Genomic DNA, 16,480 nt, shown 5'->3' on the forward strand with positions numbered 1-16,480 from the left:
AAAACGATACATCTTTTACAAAAATCTCATGTATTTAGAGTAATGTCATGGAAAACCTAAAAAAAACAATCAAACAAATGGCTGTAGCATAGCAAGTTACCAAGAGAACCGTAAAGCGTACATCTTTCCTGTAAATTGTCCTGTAGACTTGCTCAAGTCCATAACACTGGAGATTCCTTCAAATAAGCACAGCTTTCTCAGGATCATCAATTAAATACGGCTATCAACCAAGGTTCTGGCCAAGTTGTTCCTATTTAAGGTTTTCAGAGCTTCCATTAAATCTGTGGTATTCTGGGCACAAGGTGGTATTGCTGGGCACAAATGTCTTTTAGACCAGAGGAGAAAACTGGAGTACCCAGGAAACCCAGAGAACCTCGCACAGGGCAACCCCCAACCCTGGAGGTTTGAAACAAACATGCTAACCACTATATCACCGTGTCTCCTTTCCGAACATGTGTTCGTAATTCAAAGAAAATTAGTCAACACCTTGTGGCCACTCGGAATCAAGAATTGTGAAAACTTGAAGGTTAAAGGCACAAAACGTAAGCATCGAATTAGCATTCGCAATCCCGATCTTGAAACAACTCGTTCTTGGGACGACCTCGATCGACAAACCCATAATAATCATGGCCGAGTACAGGGAGAGTTCACATAACCATAGCACAGCTGGCCGTGGTTCCACAGGCGGAGCATGGAAACTTGACTTCATGCATGCCCGACCTGGCAGAGCTGTCAGTGAGAGCAGCCTCTATTGTGATAACGAGGCTGATAACCAGGATTCTCGTGCAGGTGGTCGCCCCCACCTAGCTGGAAAAAAATTAAACACTGCAAAGAATACCAGCCATTCCACACATGGCATAATTAATCGCTTTCTGCTGCTATTTAGCGCAAGTGCTTGCTGACAGATATCGTCCAAGACACTCGAGGAATGTGTAAAGAGACCTTGTACAGTCAGCTCAATACATCCCAACACCCCCTCACTGGTAAAGCTCAAAAAACGTGGTATGTGTCTTGAGGGGCTTTTCTTTCATTCGGTATATGGGATTTCCCTCTATTGTCAATCTGAAAACACATACACCTAAGAATGACGGGGGAGATTATGTCCCAGTCCAGAGACATCATAGTTTCGAGTAGCTAAAACAAAAATGGGGTGGAGGTGAACGAATCTTTATGGAGTAAAAAAATGTTTTATGCGCCAACTTGTGCATTCTCGCTTTTTTTTTTTGCGCTGGGAACTTGTTACCAGTATGAACAATATGGAACAGTATGGACAATAGAACAGCATGGATTTAAGCCACAATAACTTTTTTCTGGTAAATTTTTTTTTTTTCCAAGCGGTAGCTTTAGCGATCACTTCTGCTCCCACTTTATTGTTACAATGCAAAGCGTGTACATAGCAGACAAGAGCTCAGGCTACAACGGCTGCATCTGCTTTCTGGACAGAACAGTTTCTGAAACCACACAGAAAAATAGTCTTGTATGATTTTATCCATTGTTTCTTAAATCGATATATTGATTATATCCTATTTTATTTTCAATGTGTAAAGATTCCTGGCACTACAGCGCGGATGACGCTGCCCAATTAGATAAATAATGTAGATAAAGTCTTAATTGCGAGGAAATAAAGTCCGAATTGCAGGAAAAAAGTCGGAATTGCAAGAAAAAGGTCGGAATTGCAAGAAATAAAGTCGGAATTACGAGGCAAAAAGGCACAGCTGTGTGAAATAAAATTACAATTATGAGAAATAAAACTGGAATTGCAAGAAAAAAGTCGGAATTGCAAGAAAAAAGTCGGAATTGCAAAAAAATAAGTCGGAATTGCAAGAAAAAGGTCGGAATTGCAAGAAATAAAGTCCGAACTGCGGGGAAAAAAGGCACAGCTGTGTGAAATAAAATTACAGTTATAAGAAATAAGTCGGAATTGCAAAAAAATAAGTCGGAATTGCAAGAAAAAAAGTCGGAATTGCAAGAAAAAAAGTCGGAATTGCAAGAAATAAAGTCAGAACTGGGAGGAAAAAAAACAGCTGTGTGAAATAAAATTACAATTAAGAGAAATAAAACTGGAATGGCAAGAAAATGAGTCGAAATTGTGATTGGGAAAAAAAAAGTCGGAATTGCAAAAAAAAAAAATGTAATAAAAAAAAAAAAAAATTAGGGAATTTTTTTTTGTGTGTCGAAAACGGGTTTCCATAGAACAGAATCTAAACACACTGTGAATGAAGATTTCAGATAAGACACAAGGCAAACCCTGTATTCATCATCAGCCCACACATCAGGATCCTTGTTTCACATTTTGCTCTTATTCTTTTTTTTTTTTTTCCTGGTCGAGATATTTGAAACCGCAGTTCACACAGATAACAATTTGTTTTTAACACTGAGGAATGAAAACGAAATGTTATCAAAAGTATCTGTGTGTGGACGCGTGTCAAACACTGCCATAAAGCATAGTTCTGGAATCTTGATAAATGTCAACAACTTTTTTTTCCAAATAAGGTAGATCTTTCAGAACTTTGACCATAAATCATTTTAATTAATTATAAATTATAAATTCAATTCCTACACGAGTATATAAATACCAGTTAAGCAATTAATGTACTAATGGGTTAAAAAGGTGCATATCTTTTCTCGATATTTCTCCTGCATCTACAACATCCCTTTTAGTCCAGAAACCGTTTATTATTAATCAACCTGAGAAGAAAAACACGTTCCCCCTCGCGGTGACAGGAGATCCATCAACACCTCGGCGAGGCGGTGTTGATCTCCGGGGTAGAGCTCCAAAGCATCCTTTGCCATTCATCATGGTCGAGCACAAAGTTACAGAATATATTGACACTGTGCTTTTCACACGTCCAACATGGATCAGCACGTTCCATAGCTCAGGTCTGCTCGACACTTCGAACTACTGAAACGTGCTAAAGCAAACACGTCGTGCTCTTGGATATGTTCCTGGGTGGGGTTCCGTCTAAACTGCTCATTTTACTTGAACTAGGAGACACAAACCTGTTTCATGCTCCTGTGCACAAAGACAGCTCCATGAAGATCTCCTGCTATAGTGAACACCTTTAAGATGAATGTGAACGCTGACTGCACCCCAGGTATCCTCACCTTCTCACCGATCATTTCTATGTTCTTACTGGTCTATAAGTTTTACTGAAATACAAACCTTTGAAAATAAAACTTACAGTAATAGATATTTATTTAGCCCTAAATATTATTAAATTATAAAGAAAAGGAACCGTGACAGCTCTGATGTTGATATTTACTTTTGGTACACGGCCTTCAACCAAGTTTGATTTTTGTTCCTTTATAAGAGAAGGTTTAGGCATCTCTCTAATATAGATAATCAAACAGCACCCTCTGGTGGAGGAAATCATACTACAGGTTTATTTTTAGCCATGTGTCCACTTCTAAGCCACGTTCTGGTGTATACATTGATCCGTAATGCTCCTATACTTCGAGAAATTTTCGGTACATTTTTGGAAAATTTATATGGGAATTATTTGAAAATTTTCAGGAATGTATGGAAAGGAACTACAAATTTATATCAACAACAACTACTTCTTTCGGCTTCTCCCATTAGGGGTCGCCACAGGAGATCACCCGTCTTCATACCCCGTTGTCTATCTCTGCCTTCTTTTCACCTCCTGCATGTCTTCCCTCACCACATCCATAAATCTCTAATCATCTCATTTCTAATCCTGTCCATCCAGTCCTATAAACTTTCCCTTTCACTCTCACAGATACTCTATCACAAATCACTCCTGCTATCACTCTTCTCCACCCACTCCACCCTGCCTGCACTCTTTTCTTCACTTCTCTAACACACTCTCCATTACTTTGCACTGTTGACACCAGATACCTGAACTCCTTCACCTTCTCCACCTCTTCTCCCTGCAACCGCACCCTTCCACTGCCCTCCCTCTCATTCACACACATGTACTCTGTCTTACTCCTACTGACTTTCATTCCCCTTCTCTCCAGTGTGTACCTCCACCTCTCCAGGCTCTTCTCCACCTGCTTCCTACTCTCACTATAAATAACAATCTGCAATCATCATAGTCCACGGAGACTACTGTCTGACCTCGTCCTTCAACCTGTCTATCACCGCTACAAACAGGAAAGGGCTCAGAGCTGATCCTTGATGCAGTCTAACCTCCACCTTAAACCAGTCTGTCGTTCCTACTGCACAGTTCAATGCTGTCACACCATCCTCATACATGTCCTGCACCACCCTCACATACTTCTCTGCCACATCAGACTTCCTCATACAATACCACAACTCCTCTCTCCACCCTGTCGTACACTTTCTCTAAATCCACAAACACACAATGCAACTCCTTCTGACCTCCTCTATACTTCTCCATCAACATTCTCAAAGCAAATAATGCGTCTGTGGTGCTCTTCCTCAGCATAAAACCATACTGTTGCTCACAGATGGTCACCTCTTCTCTCAGCCTGGTTCCACTACTCTTTGTTCCTAAGATGACATGGTTGCAAACTAATACAGATTAAAAAAAATAAATAAAAATTACATTGACAATTTTTTTTTTCAAAATCTTACACACACACACACACACACACACACACACACACACACACACACACACACACAGGTTTTAAACAAATGCATGTAATATTTATGTAATTCATGAGAAAACCCAAGATGGACATTTTTTGACGCTATTCTGTGTGCGGGATTCGAGAAATGGCGTTATATGTGATTTGAGGAATGCATGGTGCATGTAGGGGGCGTGGCCTCAGTAGCCCCACAGTAAGTGCATGCAGGAGAGAAATTCAACTGAAATCGCATTAAATCTGTTTTTAATCCAAATTATCCTGCAAGATTTTTACATTAAACTACATTTATATTCCCAGTTATTGACAAACCTGCAATTTTGTAAATTCCCGGTTGATTTCCATAAGTTTTCATTCTGGAAAATTCCTGGAAATTTGCAACCATACCTGTATAATTAATGATTAAACCAAAAATATAAATAAATAAAAACGAGGGGAAAAAAAACAAACAAAAAAAAAGCGGGTAATGTGTCTATTAGACGGATAAAATGAAAATAAAAAAGGCAATTAAGGTATAAGTTTAATAATCTTTAAAAGAATGCATATACAGTACAAAGGACAGACTTCATACAGAGCATTTGGTCTTACACTGAAACAGGACAGGAATTCAGATAAACCTTAATCCACCTCTATTTACTTGAGTAAACACAGACTTCGAGAGGAAAAGGAAAAACGCTGAAATGGATTAAACCACTGATTTTTATTGCCCATTAAATTAGAGGTGGATCAATGTTTCGCTGGGATCCTGCCCAAAAATGACGAAAACAAAAAGTGGACAAAAAAAAAAAAAAAAAGGAGTGAAGAGGGGGAGGGGAGGAGGAGGGTGAGGGAACACATTTTGGTAAAAACGAGTGGACTCTACAACATCAGCTTACATTATTATTAAATGAAGAAATTGTTAACCTATGTAAAAGAAACCAGAGGTGCTTACCTCCATGCATTACAAGTTTTCAGAGTAAGAACGAAAAAAAAACAAAAACAAAAAAAGGCTTCAGTGGTCCCTGGCGATGCAGACGGACACGGCTCTTGTTCTGCTAACACTGTTAGAAGTTCCCTGTGTGAGAAAACCCGATTCTGTGCGACAAGACCTTTATTATAACCAGCTCTTATTTACATGCTCATTCTTTGAAACAGTCTACAACGTGGAGGTGGTGGTGGTGGAGGAGGGTGCTTTTCTTTTCCAAGCACTTCTGGTGACCTTCTAGTGTAAGAGTTACACAGGAGGATTCGCGACGCTACTAGCGTATACCTGTCGCGCTAGTGACCGTTCCCCTTTCCTAACCTGCGCGCGCCGGTGCGCAATTATCCGTTACGGCAACGAAAAACTTGGTTAAACATCAAAATCCACGTTTCACTGTGAAGTAAAGCGTTAAAAAATGTAAATCTAGATTAAACGCGTGGTACAATGATAGGGAGCTCAGAAACTGAGCCCTGTGTGTGTAGGGTTTTTTTTTTTATTATATTTTATTGCAGAGCAAAAAAAAAAAATTAAGTCACTTCTTTTTTTTAGGCATTGCGTTTTTTTTTTTTACGAGTATAAAGCTGTTGGCCAGCCTTAGCAGAGAAAATAAAAAGGAGGGGAGAAAGAAAGAAAGAAAGAAAAAGCGCGTTCATAGCAGCACGCATTTACGCTTCTTCTTGGGCTCGGGGGGTTCCAGGGCTGCCAAAATCGCCTCGTCAAATACATTCTTTAGGCCTTTCTGTGGACACAAAGCAGGGAAGACATGGAGACTCAATGTGGATCAACACTGACGCAAAAAAAGAAAAAAGGAATAAACCAGACAGTGCAATAATGCGAATGAAACATTGGATGTTGATGCAAGGACAGAAAAAAAAAAAAAAAAGATCAAAAGGAGATCAAAGATCAAAGTTTGACATGCTTGAGGGATTCTGGGAAAAAACCACAAGCCGCCGCATTATCACAATCCTGTACTTTTAAAGTTTATATATAAGAGTGCTGGGACCTGGACATGCTCATAAGTTATTCTGTGATAAAAAAACAAAGTGGACGTGATACAAACAGTGCTCAGAGACACAAGGGCTGGTCAGGAGGATGCAGAAGGGGGAAAAAAGGAGCTAAAATAAAATGAATGATATGTAAAGAAAAGGCAAAAATCAAATCAATGCACAGATTCTCATGTAGGTCAGGACCGGTTTGGATGCACCAAGGAGACATTTGGTTTGACAGATGTTTATTAGGATCAGAATCAGCATGAGCAAGGAACACGCAATTATGCATCAAATTCTTTAAATATGGCCAGAAGTATGTGCACCCCCAACCATCACAGGGGTTAAAAATAAATAAGTAAATAAAAGTTAGTCCTACAGTATATTATATATTAGTGCTTCTGTTTACAAGATCCCCATGAAGACATGGTGTATAAATGTTGGCATGAAGGAGCCTTGACCTCAAACCCTTTCGACACCTTTAGAATGAACTGAAATGCAGTATGTCCTTTATCCTGTATTAACACACTTCCTTTATGTGCACAATTGACGAGACGCACTCGAGATGGCGATTTTGCGCTGACCTTTATTAATCACACAAATCATTTCACAAGATATAGAAGGTAAATCCCAGGACGGGGCACCAGATTGCGAGGCGGAGCCTTAACGCCAGGTTCGCACAATAACTGCAGTATAAAGTAACACATTGAAATAAGGAAGATAGAGAGAAAGAAAAGAAGAAAAAAAAAACCCAGACGAGCGCAATTTGTTCGAGCTGCTTGGTCAGTTTACTTCTTTGGCCCCGCCCACTCTCTTGGACAGGAGAAATGAAGAAATGAGAACTTTAGACAACGTGTGACTTGATCGGTGTTACAAGGTTTAAATGCAAGTAAGAAAAAAAAAATTAAAGCAAATTTACAATAATGGTAGTAAAAGTTATATGTAATAATAGTTATAATTCTCCACAACCGGAGAAAACAAAACCTACATTAAATACAAGAGGTGATGAAAACGACAAAAGGAAGCATTCTTAAGATCAATGACTGCAGAGAAGGAAGAAAAAAAAAGGTGTGTGTGTGTGGGGTTAGGGCACTTCAATAATATGAAGCATAAAACATAAGACAAGCTTCATTTGTTTGCAAATCAGGAGCAAGAGCTAAACTAGGGAGCAACAAACATCTGGGGGAGAAAGTTAGGCGTAATAAAAGAGAAAGAGAGAGAGAGAGAAAGAAAAAGAGAAATGACTAAAATATACAGCACTTCCGTTTTCGCTGTGTTTCAGGCGGTTCGAGAGCGGCTAGGATAGCTTCGTCAAATACATTCTTCAGACCTCTCTATAAAGACAGAGGAAGAAGGGAAAAGAATAAGCAGTAAGGTTAGAAGTTGCAGCACACAGATGTTAGAGGAAAGAAACACAAAAAAAAAAAACAAAAAGAAGAACAATGATTTCTGTGAGAAAAAGCACAAGGCTTTTGCGGCGGCGAAACGGAAAGAGCTGAAAGTCTTCTCTGCCGAAGAGGAAGGAAACCCAAAAGAACCGCAGGAGCACTGAATGGAAATGACGTGGTGAGGGAACTTGTGTCAAAAGCTCTTGCATCATTGCCAGAGCAGCTCGTCAATTTGCAACTATTTGCTTTTGAAGCCTGTCTTAAATATAGTTCATACTCATTTCCAGGCTAAAAGCAAAAAAACAAAACTGGTGATTAAAAGAATTGATTTTTTTCTTCTTATACACAACGTTTTACATTGATGTATCTATTTTTGTTTTTAATTACAAAGTAGTTTTTAGTGTCATTCCAAATCAGGAGCAATAAAAACCCTAATTTTCCAGCGTAATTCATGCATTATGCCGACAAACTAAAATACTTGAAACTGCATTAAAACGTCAGGGAAGGACAAACGAGTAAAACTAACAAATGACGAGAGCGTTGTTGCTAATACAACAAAATACCGAATACAAGCGCATACATCATCTTGATACTCGAACAAAGTTTTTAATGTAGAATGTATTGATATATGAGCACATGCTAATGGTTCTGTCCTATGACACGATTGGCGTTGGTTAAAATCACGCCAAAATCTTTTTGATCTCGATACGATTTTTTGTTCAATCGTCAAAACCTTGGTGTCAATATGAAAGTTCAGATTTCGGAACAATGTGGCTGCTACGTGCTCATCACTCTCAGTAGGGTGGACCTTGGGTTTTAAGAGGTCCTGTTTGCTAAAGCTTTTTTGAAAAGTTTGGGCCGTGATCAACAACAAGTGAGCTGTAAATTTGGTTGACTGCAATTCTATGATCCAGTTCTGGATTAATATTTGAAGAAAGAAAAAAATAAAATAAAATAAAGGCTGCTCTCAACCAATCAGCATTCAGCAGGCATCCTGGGTTATTGATTTGTCCACTTCTGAATAAACGTCATATCGTTTACATACACAACAATTCGAAAGTGGAGAAAAAGCTTAGCGAGGAATCGACACTAAAAGTGAGGACACACACACATGCCACAATGCAATGAAGCACCTGTGTCTCTGAGCCTCTGTACAAATTCTTCCACTTTGTTCGTTGACTGTGTTTTTGCTAAACTTACCTTGAAGGGGAAATCGTAACGGACGTCAGTGAACAATGTGCTTTTTAAGTTTTAAGAATTAAAATCTAACGACGCTACAATCTACACACATGACAAATAAGCAAAAATCTGCCAACATGAACTTGGGAGACATTCGACGCATTTTCGACAGAAATGAAATCAGAACAATAAAAAGTAACAGATCCAGAATTCCTACTATCGTTAGTCTTACCTGTGTGAGAGCGGAGCACTCCACGTACTTGACGGCTTTCAGGTCTCGGGCCAGCTTCTCAGCCGTCTCCGGAGTGATCGGCTTCTGTTTGTTCTTTGCGAGCTTCTCGATGGTGGACGGGTCGTCTCTCAGATCGATCTGCGTTCCCACAAGCAGGAAGGGGGTCTTTGGACAGTGGTGGGTGATCTCCGGTACCCACTGGGAATGAAACGGATGTTCGCGCGTTAGAAAGAAGGTAAGACGAGAAGGTTGGAGAAGGATCGCGGACGAGCACGAGACCAACCTTTTCTTTGACGTTTTCAAATGAAGACGGGGAAACGACGGAGAAACAGACTAAGAAAACATCTGTTTGGGGGTAACTCAGGGGTCGTAATCTATCGTAATCTTCCTGACCTGGAGGAGAGATGAAACAGGGTTTAATCAAGAACACCACAAACTGCAGACAAGACTGTAAGCAGTAAAAGGAGGACCAACACAATATTAGGCAGGTGGTCATAATGTTATACGTGATAGGTGTAAGTATAAGATCAAAGACTTCATCATGGTGACACTGAAATCTCTAAACAGGCTTTTGTGCTCCTAAGATTAACCTGCTAGGAAATAAAAAAAAAGAAGCATATATTCTCGATTTTTTAAGTGCAAAGAAACAATTTTACGATATCATAATATTGCCTATCTCCAGCAGAAATTACTCACCAAACATTTATGAATGAATAAAAAAATAAATAAAAAGAGTGAATAGTAAAATTTGGAATAAATCTAATACACACATGGAATTACCAACCTACTTTGAAAAATATGAAAGCAGGTGATTGTTCTAAAGCATGCCTAGTCAGCAGTTTTGTACAGAGGCTTGGGCGAGTTAGGAACTAAACAGATTTTTTTAAATAAATAATTTACAAGCCAAAAAGTAGAAGCTGATGGGAATAAAATGTACTTAAACTTGTAAAATTGTAGGAAAATGTCGGCATTAATTGAATAATAGCACTGCATTAAAAATGTGCTTATTAATGATGAGTAGTTTAATTATAGCTTGTCATTTTTTTTCTAAAGATGCAGCACTGCTGTATTGCTGGCAGTTTACATCATGAGCAGTGTTGCGTATGGTTGAGTGCAGACTGATGCACTGAATCAACACACACACACACACACACACACACACACACACACACACACAGCGCAGAGACAGGAAGTATGAAAGGAAGCGAGACAACTCAGCCAGCCATCAGCCCATGTATACATGTCCAGAAGATCCTGAAAGCTTGCTCTGCCTTCCATAAGTATGTCTGGAATGCACTGACGCACGCTTTTGTTATTCCCACAAAGTCTTTCGGACAACGACGAGAGTGGAGCTGCTGACAGACCCCCTGGTGCGCCTCCTTATCCTGTATAATAATCAGCATCTTGGCGTGCAGCGTTATTTATTTCGAAATCTACCGAATGAGCCGTACCTGCAGTGTCAAACAGTCCCAGGGTGTAGGGTTCTCCTCCGATCATAACCGTGACTGCATAGTTATCGAAGACCTGAAAACATCCACACGGATAAACGTGTCATAAATCTGATCTAATCTCACACACACAATATAAAATGCAATTAAAAAATCTAAATAAGCGAGAAGGAGCTGCTGCTCACCGTTGGCACGTATTCAGAAGGGAATTTGTTGGTCGTGTAGGAGATTAATAGGCAGGTTTTACCAACGGCACCATCGCCGACCACGACGCACTTGATCGTCTGCATAACTGTGCTTTGATTATTTGGTTTAACAGTCCAAGCTTCTCATTCAAGATCTGGGGGAAAAAAAAACAAATGAAACAAATGTAAAAAGTCTGTTCGGGAAGTTCCAGCAGGTGCGCTGAGAAACGAGATGTTGGATGATAAGCAGAGAGAAAAACAGTCACACAGATATACAGGGCGTGAACAGAACACCGACTGCTGTTTAACGCATGACTGAAACGTAGCGCATAAACGGATCACAAACCTCACACGTTCAGATTATGTTTTTTGTGTCACGGATCGGCTCTAATTTGCTTTCCATTTATTACAAGAAAAGTTACAGTGAGGAAATGCTCCAATACATGCGATATGAATGATGCGGGGAGCTTTTCAAGTTCTGCTTCTCCTCAAGCCGTTATTGTTGTCTGTATGGATCACAGATCAAATGTGATTCGTTGCACCCCTACTGAAACGCTACAACTATAAACTGATATTCGGATGGGTGACAAATGCAAAGAAAAGGAAAAAAATACACTATTGGCTTTAATTTTAGGGTCCAATTAGAAAATTAATTAAAGAAGAGAAAATCTCTCATTACACTTTAGTTCCAGCACCAATATAAATTCACAACTTAATCACATAATAGCAAAAAGCATCCATATTTTACTTTGAATCTCCAGAAACGTTTATTGTCTGGGGAGGAGCAGCAGTACATTTGCTACGATATGAATTACAGCAAGTAGTTATGGTCAAACTGTGGGTACGAACTCGAACACCTACATATGAAATGTAAAGCCCAGGTACTAAATCTACTCCTGTTTAAAGACTTTAAAATGAATCCAAGTCTCTTCTGACTTCAGAGTAATATGTTGGTTAACATTTTCCATCATTTCCACCATCAAAACACCAGTTAAGCATTAAGAATCAACACCTGAAGGTGTGCTAAAGCTGTCCTGGTTGTTTAACACCATACTATCAGCTTTGCCTTCTGCTGATTAAGACACAACAGCTCTAGTTTTACATTAATGTTGGATAAATCTCCTGTCATTAACATCATACCATCAAGACATGAGGAACCCCCAGAGGAACTCACAAAACACACAGCACGCAATTTATTTTCGAAACGCTAGCCAAAGTTGTATAACACCCCACCCCAGACTTGTGCTTTGCATGAAGCTCATCTGGAACGATATTATGACCAATGGGTCCAGATGTTATAATTAGGAACAGCAAAACCGCAGATGTTAAACGGGATTTAAATAGATGACAGTATATTAGACACAAGCACTGAATGATCTCAGAGCAACAAATAATAAACGAAACTATATTCACACTAGCTAGCAACAAGTCGTGCTGTGGGCACGGTCTCTTCTGGTAAATCCAAGTGGTTTAAAAAAATATATATAAAACACATGTAATAATGCACTAATCAACATGAAATCTGTTTGATTTGTCTGTCAATGTAATCGTTTTTAATATCAAAGCAAACTAGAATTTACATATCCTGTAGAAAATATTCAGAAACCGAATGCTGCCTGATGATGCAAAACTCGTCACTGGACTATTTTGATACGTTGTTTGTGTATATATTCGCTGTTATGTTCTGTATGGGCGGGGCCAATTACGTCGCTACCCAGTGCTCAAATCTCCACACCATGCTGGTTGTTTTGACATCTCGCATGCTGTTCGTGGTCTGCGATAGCGCATATTTCATTTGTTATGTGATGTCGGGTAGAATTTATGATGCCCAGAAAGCGACTCTCCAGACTGTGCCGAGTGTTTTGATATGTTGCACGTCCACGTTTCCGCAAACGAACTGTTCCAAAGATAACCTCGGCTATTTCCTTCCATGCATCAGTGCTCCCTGTAGCACATCAACACACTGGGGATGGTAAGAGTCACTGATTCGTATCGGTGCATCGCATAAAAAAAATAAAAATAACGATGTGATGCGTTGATTTAAAAATAGTGTGCATCAGATACACGTTGGCATTTATATCGCAATGCATCGTTTATCATATTTGCATCGATAAAAAAAAAAAAGATTTATATATAAATACGTAGATATTTTATATGTAAATGAATTTATCCCCGCTAAACTGTTAATCAAGTGCGTTCTCTCAGCACCACACAGGCTACATGAATATGGCGCATCACTACAATAGAGACTGAGGCGTGTCATGAGGGTGATGCAGGATTTAGATCAACATGGCAGAGGTAGAGCTGCATCTTTCTGGAAACATAAAAAACGATCTGGTTTTATTTAATATATTTTTTTGGCACTACAAAGGCGTGTTTGTGAAGAGGTCATGCATATTCAATTGCATATTTTTCCCCACTGCTTCATACTTCATTGGTATTGAATCAAATCGAGATCGGAACACACTGCATCATAATAATGGTGAATCGTAGCTGCTTTATATGTATTGTAAAGAACTAATAACTGCCCAATTTAAAATCAGTTTTAAGACTTTTGAATTTATAAAAAGGAAAAATGTTGGCACCTTATTAACACATTTCCCTCAGTGGAAATGATGAACCTCTTGATGCAGGAATGTTTTGGAAGTCGTGATAAAATGTAAATAATCTGAGTTTTCTCAGAGCGCTTTAATGAAATCATATTGAATATACTTGTGAAATCATAATGGCTTAGCTCACCGACATACAGCTGAACGGATCAGATGAAATCTTCCGAATAGCTTTCCAAATCTATTCCTTTAGGAATTAAATTTTGCTTCATCACTACAGAACACGCAGCAGCCCACAGAGTGTTCAACGCCTCCTACTCGGCGTGATTGTAGGTCACTGCAGCTTTAAGCTCTCTCGCATAACGTCATCCGTTCAGCTGCGACCGCGCACACGCTCGCAGAAACAACACGAGCATGGACCAGAGGCTGTAACAGGCACCGAGAGGCAGAGACGGCCCGGTGTGGGTGTATAGGAGGACGCTTTAGGTGTCTGATGGGTTTTCTTGTGTTTCACTAGTTACCCCTGAGACTGAGTGAGAGAGAATGAGAATGAGAAAGAGAAAGAGAGAGGGAGAGCAGATGCAGAACCACAGATGGAGCAGGACTGGGAGGGACGCCCGTTTCCTTCCAGCAATCTGCGGAAGTCGGGCTTGACCTCGTCCCACTATTTTGGTGGAGTAGACCCAAGTGAGCGCTCTCTCTCTCTCTCTCTCTCTCTCTCTCTCTCTCTCTCATGTGAGTATTGTTATCAGACGACCACCTTGGCAGTGTGCAAACCAGGATGTGTGACGATCGCAATTCTAGAACCGTGCATCCTGGCTATTACGCATCTTACATATTATTACAGTCTCTTATTTTTAAAGAAGTTAAACTGGAGTTTTAAAGAGAACTCTTTTAAAATGATGTTCATCACCCTGGAAAAGGACAGAAGATAACATGCCCTCTAATGAAATGATGGACAAAAACAAGCATATGTGGCAGAAATGAAACAGAAAACTTAACACGGGATACACAATTTACACAACAATATACACACAAGATTCACATGCTTCAGATGGACAGATTCACAAGACTCACTCCAAGAGTGACCTTTTCCTAAAATGGCCTTTTCTCTCTCTCTCTCTCTCTCTCTCTCTCTCTCTCTCTCTCTCTCTCTCTCCTCCCCCCCAAGACGGTTCTGCCAAATCCACAACAGAGACCTGTCGTGTTTTTTTTTTTTTGTTTGTTTTTGCCTAAACATTTAAAAACACAAGACGCCTTATACACATCCTTCTACCTACATCCCTGCCGCTGATTACCATGCTAAAATCTTACTTATATACTGTGGTATCATTTCTATTAACACACAAGCTGCTTCAGTTATAAACCAAAACCGCTGTATTTTTTCTGTATGAGACGTCACTGTTATACAGAATTAACGCATTGTTGCATAACAACACACACACACACACACACACACACACACACACGTGTGAGATATATATATACATATACATACACACACACACACACTTATTTATATATATATATATATATATATATATATATATATATATATATATATATATATATATATATATATATCACCACCCATCTACAATTAACTCTCATATAGTTATAGCTAAGCATCAACCTGCTGGTAAAATATTTCTCTGCTGCATCATCAGGGATTAATAAACAATTAGGGGTGTGAATATTTTTCAATAAATAGAAAGTCGAAGGTGAAAAACATCCTGACTTTGGTTTATTTATTGTTACGTTGTGATCTGGATTTATTTTGTGGCAGATCAATAAGGATTATTAAACCAGAAACTGGATCTTTTTGTCTAGCATTCTGATCATCTCTATCTATTATCTATGCATCTATTTAACTAGATAGCTATCGAACAATCTATCCACCAGTTTGTTTATCTATTTATCTATATGTCTGTCTATCTGACTATCCTTCCATCCGACAGTCTTTCTATCTGTTATATACTCACCTTCTCTATAAATATACACAACAACAACAACAACTATAATGTCACAAGCAGTGCCCTGGTTTACATTCTGATTCTGTGCATAACTATTTTATCAATTCTTAACCATTCTCTAGACATATTTGTAGAAACTTATGTTGCTTTCCTGTTGAAAAATGATTTGCAGGCTTTGAAACTTAAAGTTAAGATTTTCCTCTAATGAGAAATGAATCTGTATTGAGAATAACATGAGGAAGAGGAGGAGGAAGAGGAGGAGGGTGACGGTGATTTGGAGGCTAACTTTGTTTCACTAGCTAGCTCACTAACTTAATCAGCTTCACTTAATGTTAACAGGTTGAAAAATATACAGCTATTAACGCAATATAATCAGTTACAAGCTGATAATCAGCAGCTAATAACCCCGGTTTGGTGAAGCAGTGAGGCTAGTTCACTCAACTCACCCGGTAACGCTAATTACAGATAGCTAGCTTTTTAGCATCGAACAGAAATGTCTCCTCACTTCTAATATAATGATGGAGGATAATATAGTATCAGGTAATTTAAAAAAGATTTACGTTTTAAACCTCGCAAATACGAACAGTACCAACAAAACCAGAGCGTTAAACACACAACTATTTCCCTCTCACCGGTTACCAGAAAACTCGCTATAGCACGACTGCTAACTTTCAACGGATGTCATTTGTAAAGCTTTTGTTAAGACGAACGCGTCATTCGCACCTTCTTTATACCCGAAGCGATTTCTCGGAGATGTTCCAGCTCCAGCAGAGTCCAATTCCTCGCTCAGAGACACAGAGTGATAAAGATAGAGATGAGAGGGGGATGAGAGAAGACAGCGCCGGGGTTCAGCTCCACTCACCGGACTCCGCTACTCGCTCGGTCTCTCCTCGCCGGGCGTTGGCAGCTCGAGCACGGGGTTTCCCGCGGATAAGAGCAGGGGCACGAGCCCGTCAGCGGAACAGCACAATCAGAGTTACTGATACATATACATACATATACAC

General features: G+C 39.4%; 1 protein-coding gene across 3 annotated transcripts; it reads right to left on the reverse strand.

The window, feature by feature from the left end:
• Positions 1–5,082: 5,082 nt before the first annotated feature.
• On the reverse strand, positions 5,083–16,453 carry cdc42 (cell division cycle 42). 3 transcript variants are annotated; one of them, XM_046875688.1, is made up of 6 exons: positions 16,339–16,453; positions 10,955–11,109; positions 10,773–10,845; positions 9,605–9,714; positions 9,322–9,519; positions 5,083–6,275 (listed from the first exon to the last, which is right to left on the reverse strand). In XM_046875688.1, exons 2-6 carry the CDS (start codon positions 11,057–11,059, stop codon positions 6,186–6,188), a joined length of 576 nt encoding a protein of 191 aa, XP_046731644.1. In that variant the 5' UTR covers positions 11,060–11,109; positions 16,339–16,453; the 3' UTR covers positions 5,083–6,185. The 3 variants fall into 3 exon arrangements, with proteins under 3 accessions (XP_046731644.1, XP_046731642.1, XP_046731643.1); XM_046875686.1 differs by having other exon boundaries at positions 16,200–16,384; XM_046875687.1 differs by lacking the exon at positions 5,083–6,275 and adding an exon at positions 7,089–7,856 and having other exon boundaries at positions 16,200–16,388.
• Positions 16,454–16,480: the final 27 nt, after the last annotated feature.

Source organism: Silurus meridionalis, chromosome 19, assembly GCF_014805685.1.
Source record: "Silurus meridionalis isolate SWU-2019-XX chromosome 19, ASM1480568v1, whole genome shotgun sequence".
NCBI classification, from domain to species: Eukaryota; Metazoa; Chordata; class Actinopteri; order Siluriformes; family Siluridae; genus Silurus; species Silurus meridionalis.

What these genes read in the sequence shown, in the direction of transcription:
- cdc42 (XM_046875688.1), bottom strand. Translation starts at nt 11,059, where the DNA reads ATGCAGACGATCAAGTGCGTCGTGGTCGGCGATGGTGCCGTTGGTAAA. An exon ending in TTGAAAACGTCAAAGAAAAG is followed by an intron (nt 9,520 to 9,604) that starts GTTGGTCTCGTG and finishes TTTCATTCCCAG; the next exon opens with TGGGTACCGGAGATCACCCA. An exon ending in AGTGCTCCGCTCTCACACAG is followed by an intron (nt 6,276 to 9,321) that starts GTAAGACTAACG and finishes TTGTGTCCACAG; the next exon opens with AAAGGCCTAAAGAATGTATT.